The 13,400-nt window shown below is 49.0% G+C and overlaps 2 protein-coding genes across 2 annotated transcripts in view; both read left to right on the plus strand.

The window, feature by feature from the left end:
* The window catches only part of plch1 (phospholipase C, eta 1), a 46,121-nt gene extending 40,013 nt beyond the window's left edge, over positions 1-6,108 (plus strand). The window contains 3 exon segments of the mRNA XM_084674737.1: positions 450-1,086; positions 1,830-2,668; positions 2,671-6,108. Coding sequence (XP_084530863.1) covers positions 450-1,086; positions 1,830-2,668; positions 2,671-4,503 — 3,309 coding nt within the window. The 3' untranslated portion in view covers positions 4,504-6,108.
* Positions 6,109-6,500: 392 nt separating this feature from the next.
* Positions 6,501-12,862, plus strand: LOC146257931 (extracellular calcium-sensing receptor-like). Its single transcript, XM_084674815.1, has 11 exons — positions 6,501-6,778; positions 8,374-8,579; positions 9,010-9,110; positions 9,558-9,737; positions 9,989-10,177; positions 10,258-10,743; positions 10,830-11,039; positions 11,525-11,648; positions 11,760-11,953; positions 12,059-12,340; positions 12,437-12,862. The coding sequence occupies exons 1-11, from the start codon at positions 6,501-6,503 to the stop codon at positions 12,860-12,862; spliced, it is 2,676 nt and encodes an 891-aa protein (XP_084530941.1).
* The last annotated feature ends 538 nt before the right edge of the window (positions 12,863-13,400 follow it).

The raw sequence follows: 13,400 nt of genomic DNA on the forward strand, positions 1-13,400 counted from the left end.
CATGTCAACTGTTTTGTTGTTGTGTTGTTGTTGTGTCCCGGGGGTGGGTGCTGGTGAACTGCCCTGCAGGCTGTTTGTTTGTTTTGTTATGTTGTTCATGTTGATGTTGTGGTGCTGTACATCAGGAAATTGTTGTGTTGCCTGACTGGTGGCGCCATCTAGGGGCTGATGTTTGTCACGACATACAGTTCCATGCCTGCTGTTGACAGGAAAAGGAAATGTGTTGTTTTATTGTGGGTGTAAACATGTTCCTGCTCTGCATGAAGAAGGTTTCCTGGTGACTGGCTTACGTGTGTACGTGCAGAGCGTCTTGATGTCGTCTTAGAGGAGAGTGACTGAGCCCACCTCTACAGGTGATGGACTCTAAACCATCTATGAATACTAATCCTGCCTCCTCTCCTCCTTCTCTCGGGCCTCCTCCTCTTCTCCCTCCTCCTCTCCCCCCCCAGGGTCGTCAGCTGCGAGGCATCCGGGGTCTATTCAACCGCGCCTCCAAATCCTCAGTTGACACCCACTCAAGCTCCACCCCCAGGAAGCGTTCTCTTAGTGACCAGCTCCTACGCCGCACAGCCAGCGCCCCCGCCAAGGGCCGCAAGAAAACCAAGATGGTGCTCGCAGAGTCGTCGTCCTGCATCGCGGACAGGAAGGACAGGAAGGGCAGCGCCTCGTCCTCCGCCTCGGACAGGAAGGACAGGAAGGGCAGCGCCTCGTCCTCCGCCTCGGACAAGAAGGACAGGAAGGGCAGCGCCTCGTCCTCCGCCTCGGACAGGAAGGGGAGCGTCACTTCCTGTGTGTCAGACAGGAAGGGGAGTGTCACTTCCTGTGTGTCGGACAGGAAGGGGAGCGTCACTTCCTGTGTGTCAGACAGGAAGGGGAGTGTCACTTCCTGTGTGCCGGACAGGAGAGACAGGAAGGGGGCGGGGGCGGGAGGGGAGGCGGCGGGGGTGGAGAGACGCGGCCCGCCACCCCGACCCTCCCTGACCCATCGACCGCTCTCCATGCCCCTAGAGAAGATGCTCCAGGGCCAGCTGTCGCTCTGCTCCCCCAGTCAGGAGCACCCGGACCTGGGCATAGACACTGTCATAGGTGGGTTCCCTCTAATGGTCCTCTAACAATCGGAATGAGACTTTGAAATATTACAGGGCAGGTTTGGGTGTAACCCTACAGGAGGGTATCTCTCCAGGAGCAGGGTTTGGAGAGCTCTTAGCTAGACTGTAAGACAGTGTTTCACGAGAAACTCGCTTCTTCCTCTTTCAGACTTTAACTTTCTCTTTCCTTCCTTCCTTCCTTCCTTCCTTCCTTCCTTCCTTCCTTCCTTCCTTCCTTCCTTCCTTCCTTCCTTCCTTCTCTGCTCTGTTCGGTTCTGTTCTGTTCTCTGTAGTAGAGAAGTGACTAGCAGGTTCCAGCAGGTTCCAGCAGGTAATCCCTAACCCTACTAAGGTCGCCTCATCCTCAACATCTCCTGTTCCAGTGTGCCGTACATTCTTCATCTCACTTGACTTAACAAGCACCTTAAAAGTAGCTCTGCTGTATAATTATAACATATAAAGTTCCCTACCTGTCTTGGTTAAGTCGTCGTATTTGGTCCTCTCTCTCCTGAATATCCATGTTTCCTTCTGTGACCTGCACAGCTCCATGGTCCGGTCCGCTCCCCGCCCCTGTCTTTCTCTGTTGTGTTTTGGTGGTACATTCCATTCATTTGTGTTGCTGTTGGTGACTTGTGCTGGCTGGGTGAAATGTGTCAGTTGGTTGTCTTGACGTCCAGCGTGCCGTATTGGAACAATCTGGTCGACTTCCCTACCACTCATTGGTTGATTGTGTTTCCATAGGAACCGGCCCCGTGGACTGGCCTAGATCCGCCTCCTTGGATCTCCTCATCCAATCATCTGCTTCTCTTCAACCCAGAGTCTCCACCCCTTCCACCCAGCCCACAGATAGGACCGGAGAGCCCGACCAATCAGACGTGATATCCTACCTGGTGATTGGTGGAGAAGCAGGAAGAGGTGAGGGGGAGGAGAGAGTGCTGAATGGACCAACGAGAGACGAGGATCTCTGCTCTCCTCAGAGGAAGTTGCGTTTCCATAGCACCCCCGCTAAGACAGACGGCAGCCATGTTTTCTCCCCTCCTCCAGAGACCAATCACAGCTCCACCCTCCGCACTGCTGCCCCTCCCCCATCCTCCTCCTCAGCACCCCCCCACTCTCCTGTCAAAATGGATCGCTCCGACTTGCGTAGCCCCGCCTCCTTGCAGGACAGCGCCCTCTCACGACTCATCGACGCCGTCTCTATCGGCAACGACAACGACACCTGCGGGTCGATCTCCGCTCTGATTGGCCAGTTTGACCTCACCGCCGACAGGAGTGAACTTGCCATGACGACCGGAAATGGTAGAAACCCTGGCCGCCACGTCTTCGGCATCCCCCCCCTTCCCCCCACCCTCTTCCTCTCCATCTCCATGGTTTCCAGGGCTCCAGCACCCCCACCCAGACCCCCCCGGACCCCCCCTCGCCTCGCAGAACCCCAGGGAACCCCCTTTCTCCTCATAAGGCGAACAAAACCTCCAGCTACACCGACAAAATTACAGGCTGCTTCTCTCCTCAGAAGACGGCTCACACGCCCCACCACACGAGTCACCGGGAGGCCCTCTCTCCTTCCAAACCCCCCCTGGCAGCCCCCCCTGGCGGCCCCCCTCCTCTCTTCTCCAGCCCAGAGACCACGGAGCTGGAGGAGGTCTACACCATCCTGGACGAGGAGGTGCTGTCTCCCGTCTCGGTGTACAACCTGAGGGAGCAGACAATCAGGAACATCCAGGCTGACTCTGCGGAGAGCACCCCCCCAGCCAGCCTGGGTCCCTCCCCGATCAGAGTGCCTCCTCCCCTGGGTACGGAAGCCACGGAGCCCTGGGGGAGCTCCCCCACCTGGAGGGGAGTACTGGAGGAGACAGGGGAGAGCTACCAGGACGGTTACGAGGACGCTGTCCCGGGGTTAGAGAGAGAGTGGGGCGTGACATGGACTCACACGCGCCCTTCCGTGAACGGGAACCACTTCTTGTTGTGTCAGGACTCGGCAGGAAGTAGTTTGATGGAGGTGGAGGTCAACGTGGACGAGGATCCGTCAGAGACGGCTGTGGCGTTGTCGCATCACGCCCCGACCTGGAGACACTCCAGCCCCACCAAACGCCACGCCATATACCAGCAGAGCCGCTCCAATCCAGACCTCCAACACCAACACCAGTTCCCGCTGCGCTACGCTCCCCAGACACAACACCCCCTCTGCCCCTCCCCCCTCAGCCTTCCATCACTCCAGCCCTCCACGGGCCACGCCCCATTGGCCTCCCAGCCCTCCCCGGGCCACGCCCCATTGGCCACACAGCACTCCGCCTTCCGACAACTCCGTGCCCCCAGACCGACCAATCCCAGCCCTCTATGTCGCACCAGCTGCCCCTCCCCCCACGACAGAGCGGAGCTGACCAATGGCGGTAGACAGTTCAGCAGGACATTGAGCCAGCCACACAGCTACAACCCTGGAGGCCTCCAGGAGGAGAGCCTGTCCAGAGAGCGAGGCCTGTACTCCCCCAGCTCTGACAGCGATCTCACTCTCAGTCAGACAGACTACGGCTGTCTCCCCTCTGCCTCTGCGCACACCCAGCCCCCCACCCAGCCCTACAGCCCTACAGACAACCAGCCACACCCCCTTCCACAGACACACATGGGCCCCCCTCTCACCCCTACTCCTCAGCCGGGGCCTGAGGCCCCCCGGCCCCCCATCGCTTCCAGCCCCTGCATGTCTAAGTCCCTGGGCGACCTGACGTCTGAGGACATCTCGTGTAACTTCCAGAGCAGGTACCACATCATCAGCCGTAGCTTCATGACCCCGTCCATGAGGGAGCGGAGGAGGGGGGGCCCCCTGGGGGGCCTCAGCAAGCGGCCCCCGTCTGCGGACAGCCTCACGGAGCAGTTGAGGAGGCTGGTGAGCCTGGAGGACAGCGACAAGCCCTCTCAGCCGCCCCGGCTGCCCCAGTCACTCCCCCAACTCCTGCCACCCTGGCACCAGCCCCAGCCCCAGTCCCACCCCCAGCCCCCCATCTCCCCTCCAGATCTTGAGGTTGAGGACTCCCCGCCCCTCCTCTCCCGCCGGCTCTCCTCCCGCAGCCAGAGCAGGGTGCGTCACATCAACAGCCGCGCCCGCGAGAGGCAGCAGGAGGCCCTGAAGCCCCGGGGAGGGACGCTGAACGGCGCCCCCTGCAGTATGGGAGGGGTAGTGCTGCGCAACAAGCCGGCTTCCCAGAACCCCCCAGTGAACAGGCACTCCACTGGATCCTACATCGGGGGCTACCTGGACCACCTGGAAGCCCGGGGGCTGCCGGAGGGGGCGTGCACCAGCATGCGCCATGGATACGGGGATCACTATGGAGACCAGTACTACACTGATGACTCACTGTTGACCTCCGACTCCCCTTGCTCCTCCTCTGAACCTGAGGTCTACTTCCTGCTCCGGCTCTAGGGTGAATATGTCACGGTTGAGACAACGATGTCATGACAACGTGGAAGTTGGGTTGTCATGGGACCAGTGGTGACTCGTTAGCTGCAGTAACAGGACCTTAAACTAGCTAAGAGCTCGTGGTAGCTAACTGCTGCACTCTTAAAACAAAACTAAATAGGGCAACTATTGTAAAACCAAATGATCACACAATTTGTTATAAACATTTCTTAAATCTAGACAACTATGTCGATGTAAATCCATTCATTTTGTCATCCTTCGTAATGCATTCTGTTAGCCAAAACCGATCCCTTGATCATAAAACATTTACTTCTACAAAATACACAGGCTAATGGGTAATCAATCGCTTTGTCTCATCCTACATATATTGATCTTGGCTCCTGCTATAGGCACTGTATACTAAATGACCATCGACAATACTCAGTACTCACTCGACAATTGTCATAAATCAAAAAGATTCTTGAGCAATGCCTTCCTTGTGAACCAAATGGAACTGATTGAAATATGTAACTGTTCTTTGGATCCTGTGGGCTTCTGACAAAACTGTCTGACTACCGTCGAATCACACAGAGACAATGTCCCCCTACTTTCAAATGTAACTGTCAGTTGTTAAGTCTTACTTCCTGGTAATGACTGTAAAAAACGTGAGAAAAACGTGTACTTCCTGTGCATCCTGTCCAATGAGGACGCACTTCAGTTGTAGATCTTCTTCCTGATTTGACAGTCTTACTGTAAATGTAACCTGTATAAATACTGTCCTGGTTCAGTCTGTGAAATGTTTTTGGGAACAGATTCCTGCAAAACTGCCCTACATTGATTGTTCATGTTGCTGTCCTGTTGCAGTAGTTCTGTTTCCTGTTCAAACATGTATATTTACTATCCAGCAAAAAGACAAGGAAACCTGATGGGTTGTTTAATTTAGGTCTATCTGTTTTGTCTAATGGTCTTTTTTGAAAATATGGAGTCAAACATGGTCAGAAATCTTCAGAGTCTTCCTTCTCTTTTAAATGTTATTTGTAAGTTTGTGTTGATTTGGACATAATTTTATTTTTTTCCATAGAGTCCAGTTGTTGGTTAGGAACAAACTGTAAGATTGTGTTTTCCGTTTTTTTGCATGTTAAATGTCAAGCATGACTATGCACCAACTATTAAACAATTGTGTACTACTACCTTTGCACAGAACAAGACAAGTTGCAATGGATGCAAAACAGAATGTAGACGTGCTTGCAATTGGATACACTACAGTACTATATGGTACATCAACATGCTTGCTCAGATCTGCTTTTTCTCTAATCAACAAGCTCTAAGAAAATATCCCCTCTGTTGCATAATCAAAACTTTGTATGTTTAAAGGCTTTACTTTTTCAAATTACTTTGATAAGGTTTCATGCTTGAGCTGGCTAATATTAATACTTTTTAGTTTTTTTCGATAGAGAGACAGTTACAAACCGTGGAAAGAGGGTTTAAGATGAACAAACAAAAGAGCAGTTTTTTATTTTTGTTTTGTGTGTTTAAGTTCATCCTCTCTTCTTTGTATGATTCCTCCACAGATTACTAAGAGTTTTCTTACCAATGCAATAAAATCAGAGACATGTGACTTGAACAAAACACATGCTTCTTAGTCACTGTTTTTCCGTCTCTGTAATCGTGTGTGTTTACTGGTAAGTGTCTGTGTCCTGGGTTAGGGTTACTGTAGACGTGGCACACTCACACCTCTCACACACACACACACACACACACACACACACAGACCTGTAACACAAACTGTACACACACCTCTCACACACACTGTAGCCTCTCACACACTCCCCACACACAGACTCCCATCTCTCTCACAACACACACGTCACAGGATCACTCCAGCTCTCTCCAGGGAGAGGTGTTTTTGAGGGGCTTCTGTTTCAATAACTTGTTTTGTCCTTTGCAGACACTATGGTCATTATAAAACCACAATCTTGCCCTTGACAGGAACTCATATCCATGCCTGTCCTGCACAGTCCATGTTCCTGTCCTGGTTCATCTCTGGGCGTCAGAACTCAGCCATGCCCCTGCTGCTGCTGTGGGCAGTGGGCAGGGATGTGGGGGGCAGAGGGGGTTGGGGGCTGGAGGGGGCCCTGGCCACCGTGTGCTCGCGGTGGGACCAGTCGGAGGCACTGGATCACTGGAGCCTCTCCCAGGATGGGGACGTGCTGATTGGTGGGCTCTTCCCTTTCCACAACCAGCCTCCTGCCCCAGACCTGCGCTTCACTACACCCCTGGACCTCCAACCCTGTGCCAGGTAAATATCACATCATGTTTGAAGTTCTGATTTCTCATCAGGTTTACATGTTGTGTTTTATTAATTTAGCAGATGGATAAAAACGTCAGTTCTCCGTACAATAGAAGATCAAGGAACAGAAGTGCAGAGTTCTCAGAACAGTCATAGTTGAGGGACAGTGTATTTCAAGAAGCATTATTTCTCACTTTGGACAAAAAGCGTTGAATAAAATGTTTATAGTATTTACCAGGCACAGTGCAAAGTAGCATTTTCTGAACTATTACTATATCTTAAGTGCAACATCAGATTGTAGTGGGTTCACTCTTATGAGACAGTTGATCAACAGGATCTCAAATACAACATAAAGTTCTGAATTAAATAAAAAAATTCACAATGCAACCTTTGTCCTACGAACCGTTGGTTTAAAAAGCAACAATTTAGCAGGTATTATAAAATGTTTTTTTTTTTAAGCTTCTGATGTTTTACTTTTAATTTGATAGTTTTTCTGGTGAGGACGTTGACAGCTCTGGGCTGTTTGTTGCCTCTTTATGAAAATCTGCATTAGAATAATTCTTTTTTAATGTGTATTCTGCTCATTCAGTTAAATCCTCTGAGATTTCATTGTCATTTTGCTTTTATTCATTATTTGCCTTTCGAAGTACTACAGGTACACTATTGCACTTTTGAGGTTCATGTTGTTTAAGTTGTCATTTGTTTAACTACATGCTCTTATGTTTCTTCTTATTGGCACTTATTTGCTTTTCACAATGTATGCTGCATGTTTTGGTTACCCGCAATGTTTTTGGGGCTATCTAGTTGTGTATGATAATTGACCTATGCACTTTTGTAAAGCTCTCTCTTGGAAGTCGCTTTGGATAAAAGCGTCTGCTATATGAATAAATGTAAATGTGTGTCGATAACGAGAAGCTGTCAGAATTCATTATATTCAGACATGGAAAGTACAAACTGTTTCTACTGATCTACAGAAGTAGTCAGCATATTTGTTCAATTATTAGTCAAATGTATGTGTTGACAATTGTGTAAAAACAGGGAATTAAGTATTTTAGCTTTACTTTTAGTCATTATACAAGTTATAATTTTTTCAGTATTATTTTTATATACAGTATATATAATTTTTTACCTTAAATGTAGTTTCTTACTTAGTTCCTACATTCTCTTTTTTTATACTTTAGTTTTTATTGAGTTTTTAGCACATCTTAACTACACATATTAAGATCAACTTACAAATGTTACATTCTCATGTTATGTCATGGAAACAGACTATTTACACAAAAGAGCTGTTAAAAAACATCCATGTGAAATAATATGTTGAAACACTAACAAGGACTAACATCATATTATGAATGTGAAATAATGTGGTTTCTAAGACATCATTCTGCTTCAAGTCAAGAATATTTGTTCATCTATACATGGATGGTAAACCATGATTTCTTAATTTTAGTGCTTAAACCACTTTCGGACGAAAATTCTGTAAGTTTATTTGACAATATTTTCCAAAGTTTTCTCCTCAGAATAACAAACGTCTCCTTGTGAAGCTGGTTAAGCATCTGAGCTGAGTCTCTCTCGGTTCCCAACACTTATCGCCATGGTTTCAGTTTCCAGGGGCAGCAAATGAGATGGGCACACGCCATGGTGTTTGCGGTGGATGAGATTAACCGGGATCCCTTCCTGTTACCGGGGCTGCGTCTGGGCTATCGTATTCTGGATAGCTGTATCATGCACCCCTGGTGCCTCCGGGGGGCGCTGTCTCTGGTGTCAGGGGGGAGCCCGCAGTGTGGAGCACAAGCGGGAAAATCTGCAGGTATGTTTCTGTCTTGAGTGGATCTGTTTAAATGCATTGTCATATACACACTAACAGAGTTTTTGGAAATAATTACTTGATTTTTAGGCTTCCCCAACAAAAACTAAAAAAGTGTTTTTAACTACAGCGATTTAAACAATGTACAGTATTTATTGTATTTGTTTTTAAGGAAAATATTAAATTGTACAAAATATAAAACAGTGCAGGGTTCAGTTAAGGTGTTGAACATTCTGCATCGCCTTGTATTGTTCAGTCATTTTGTATTTTGTGTGTAATTTATTTAATGAAAAACTCAACAAACAAAAAAACTCTTTGTCTTCTTTAAGAATTCTAGGTTGGTTTAGGTGCAGTTCTATGGAAGTAATGTGTGAAGCTCTTAGTGACAAAAGGCTTTAAAAATAAGGTTTAATTTGATTTGACTCCTCTCTAGATGGGCGACCTGGAGACTCTGTTTCACTGGTCATCGGCGACGCCTCGTCCACTCAGAGTATGATCCTCTCCAGCACTCTGGGGCCTCTCTCTGTGCCTGTGGTGAGGACACACACTCACACACACTCTGGGGCCTCGCTCTGTGCCTGTGGTGAGGACACACACTCAGCAACCCCTGGAGAATAGCACTGTGATCCAGACACGATGGGCTTAGTTCAGTGGAACCGCGTTTTACTGCAGATCAAGTTTCCACATTTAAATACCCACTGACTGTCACTTTGGGTAAAAGTGTCTTCTAAAATAATACATCTTTATGTTTGATATGATTTTTGAGAAAGTAAAACAGATGATATTTGAAAATATGGTTGACATTTGAAACCTTCCTATTGTATATTCAAGTAAAACCGTTATTATGTGTTTTTTAATATTATACGTAGTTACATTTGCTCCATTATTTGATCATTTTCTAGCAACAGTGTCTGCACGCTGTAGGTATCTAACTAAATAAACGTTTAAAATTGTATTGTGTTGTTCTTGCAATTCCTCCAGATCAGCTACCAGGCCAGCTGCCCCTGTCTCAGCGACAGAAGTCGGTACCCCAACTTCTTCAGAACCATCCCCAGTGACGTGTACCAGGCCCGGACCATGGCCCGGCTCGCTCAGCGCTTTAGCTGGTCCTGGGTCGGGGCCGTCGCTGTGGACAATGACTACGGCCGTCTGGGCATTCAGGTTTGTCTCGCTAGGGGAGTAGGGCAAGAATTTTGACTTGAGATGTTTATTTTCTGGTCATCTGCATTAGTCAGTTGAAAAGAGCAATATTCCGATTATTTGTCTATGGTCTTTTTATGTGATCATTTTTGAAAGAGTTTCTGCTGAGATTTAATTGTAATTTTTTACTTGTGTGTAAGACTTGCAGAGTGCTGAATGTAACCACCATGACTTTACTTTCCGTCTGTCAACCCTTCACTGGCATGCTCCAGGTGTTCCAGGAGGAGGTCCAGGGGACAGGGGTGTGTCTGGCGTTCTTCGAGACCTTCACCAGGGCGACTCTGGCAAGGGACATGGAGCGGGCTGCTGGTACCATCCAGGCCTCCTCTGCTCGCGTCATCCTGGTGTTTGCCTGGTACACTGACGCCAGAGCCCTTCTCCTGGAGCTGGCTAAGAGAAATGTGAGATTATACCGCTGGATCCAATTTCGCTGTGCCATCAGGGTACTGCCACCTACCACTGTCTGTGTTGTGTGTTGCAGGTGACTGACAGACAGTTTCTTGCCAGCGAGGCCTGGAGCACCAGTACAGAGCTGCTCCAAAACCCCGCCCTCTTCAAGGTTGCGCGCGGTGTTCTGGGCGTGGCTATCGGAAGTGCCCCGATGCCTGGGTTCAGCGCTCACCTGAGGGGTCTGCATCCATCACAGCGTCCTGAAGATTGGCTCCTCAGGGAACTCTGGGAGATGGAGTTTGGTTGCCGCCCTGAGACAGGAAACACAAACAGCACCTCACCTCCTCCAGCCCCCACTGCCCCCCTCCTGCCCCCCTGCAGCGGAGCAGAGACTCTGTGGGGGGTAGAGAGCTCCTTCACCGACACCTCTCAGTTGAGGACCAGCTATAGTGTGTACCTGGCTGTGTACGCTGCAGCCCACGCCCTGCACAGCCTGCTTTCCTGCCCCAACAGAGACACCCCCTCCTGGGGCAACAACCCAGCCTGCTCCACTCCCCACAACCTCTCCCCTGCGGAGGTGAGCCAAATGCATTTCAGGAACCCAAGAGCATATGAATTCTTCCAAATAGTACATTCTCTATTTAGGCATTTGCTTTGCATTAGCTGTTGCAGCATCTGAAAAGGGTGAACTTCACCTCTCCTCTCGGGGACGAGTTCTACTTCCGGGGCGCTGATATCCCTGCAGCCTACGACCTGGTGAACTGGTGGCCCACCAACAAGGGCTCCCTCAAACTGGCCACCATTGGCCAAGTCAAAGGGTCGGATCTCCGCATTGATGAATCAGCCATCCAGTGGATCACAGGATCGAATGAGGTAAAAGCAAAGGAAAACCTGATTAGGTATTTAGAATTTGATCAAATACATATCAACATAGATACTTATACCTGGTATAAGCAGTCATGAAGTAACAGTACGGGTGCAACAATCATATTGTCAGCCCAATATCGCGATATGTATCGTATCAAATCAAATCAAATTTATTTGTATAGCCCTTTTTATACGCAAGCATGTCACAGAGGGCTTCACATACGCCCATAGAACTGCCCCTCAACCAACCTAAACCCTCAAGGAAGACAAGGAAAAACTCCCAGAAAAACTCCCAACGGGAGAAAAAATTGAAGAAACCTTGGGAGGAGCAATTCAGAGAGGGATCCCCTCCTCCAGAGTATCGTATCGTTAGCCCAATATCGTGAAATGTATCGTATCGTGAACCCAATATCGCAGTATGTATCATATCGTGAACCCAGTATCGTGACACATATGAAATTGTAATATGTGACCTGTCATTAACGTTGCAGCCCCCCAAGTCAGTGTGCAGTGAGAGCTGCCCTCCTGGCACCCGATTGGCCAACAGGAAGGGGCAGCCAGTCTGTTGCTTTGACTGCATCCCCTGTTCTGACGGGGAGGTCAGCAACCACACTGGTGAGAATCAACACTACTTTACTGACTGAAACATTGATGTTTACTTCCATGACAAGTAATTCATAACATTTCTCTTTCTTTCTTTGATTCTCTATGTTCGCTGTCCTTCAGGTTCCTTCCAGTGTGAGCGCTGTCCCGAGGAGTTCTGGTCTAACAGCGAGCAGACGGCCTGCATTCTTCGTCAGCTGGAGTTCCTCTCTTTCAACGAAACCATGGGAATCACCCTGACAACGGCGGCCCTGTCTGGTGCTACGGTCACTGTTGGGGTGTTTGTTGTCTTCCTGTACCACAGACACACTCCACTGGTGAGAGCCAATCACATGACTGTAATTCCTTTCATGGAAAATAATTCATTACATCACTTCCTTTCTATCTTTAGTCCTTCAAGTCCACTTTTCTTCTCATTTCAGGTGCGGGCAAATAACTCAGAGCTGAGCTTCCTGCTTCTGCTGTCACTCAAGCTCTGCTTCCTGTGCTCGCTGGTGTTCATTGGTCAGCCGTCCGTGTGGGCGTGTGGGCTCCAGCAGGCTGCGTTTGGGATCAGCTTTGTCCTCTGTCTCTCCTGCCTGCTGGTCAAGACCATCGTGGTCCTGGCAGCGTTCCGGTCTTCCCAGCCCGGCGCTGGAGCTCTGATGAGGAGGTTTGGCCCAAATCAGCAGAGAGGCAGTGTCTGCATGGTTACCTGTGTACAGGTAAAGGCTGCTAAGACAGGCAAAGCCTGCCACACTTTAGTGTCTACTAAATGTTCATCTGAGATCAAAGGTTCTGGAACCTTCTGTGTGTTTCAGGTGGTGATCTGTGCAGTGTGGTTGTTCCTGAGTCCTCCCCTGCCTGAACGTGACCTGGGCCTCCAGGGCTCCAAGGTGGTGTTGAAGTGTGCTGCTGTGGGCTCCATGGTGGGCTTCTCCCTGGTCCTGGGGTACATCGGCCTGCTGGCCTCCCTCTGCCTCCTCCTGGCCTTCCTAGCCAGGAAACTCCCAGACAACTTCAACGAGGCCAAGCTCATCACCTTCAGCATGCTGATCTTCTGCACCGTGTGGGTCGCGTTCATCCCAGCTTACGTCAGCTCTCCGGGGAAGTTCACGGTTGCCGTGGAGATCTTTGCCATCCTGGCCTCCAGTTACGGACTTCTGGTCTGCATATTTGCCCCAAAGTGTTACATCATCCTGCTGAGGCCTGAGAGGAACACTAAGAAACAGATGATGGCCAAATAACAAACATGACAACAAATGGTGGCAAATATAAATACATTAACTTGTCCCCTCTTGATGTCCAGTCAAAAGCTCTTCACTAAGCTATACCCCAAAAAACATAATTGCTGGAGATGTTGATGTGTTCCCTGAGCAGGGACCATACCTGAGCAGGGAACATACCTACATCAATACAGCACTATATCAAAACCCTGGTCTCTATTTTGGTCAGTTTTAGCTAGCTATGTAGTCAGCAAAACTATTTTAGCTTGACCTTTCACTGCATTGTCGTAATCTGCTCCGCTAGACCTTATCTGCATTAAACTGCACCATTAGTAGCCTTCTGAGTGGTCGTTACTAAAGCGTGCCGTTTGGTGACGCCGTTTGCTAACATTATAGCTAGCTAGCTAGTATTTAATCTCCACAGAAAACTTTAATGTTTCCAAATTACAAAGCCCCAGTGAAGCTATCGGGAACGTTAACAATAAATGTTTACACCTTTCATGTCCACGTATAAACAATATACTATTGTGGTATGTGAGAACAATAGTAGGCTATTGAA

The sequence above is a fragment of the Hypomesus nipponensis genome, chromosome 15 (genome assembly GCF_054491055.1).
Source record: "Hypomesus nipponensis isolate SF chromosome 15, ASM5449105v1, whole genome shotgun sequence".
In the NCBI taxonomy this organism is placed as follows: domain Eukaryota; kingdom Metazoa; phylum Chordata; class Actinopteri; order Osmeriformes; family Osmeridae; genus Hypomesus; species Hypomesus nipponensis.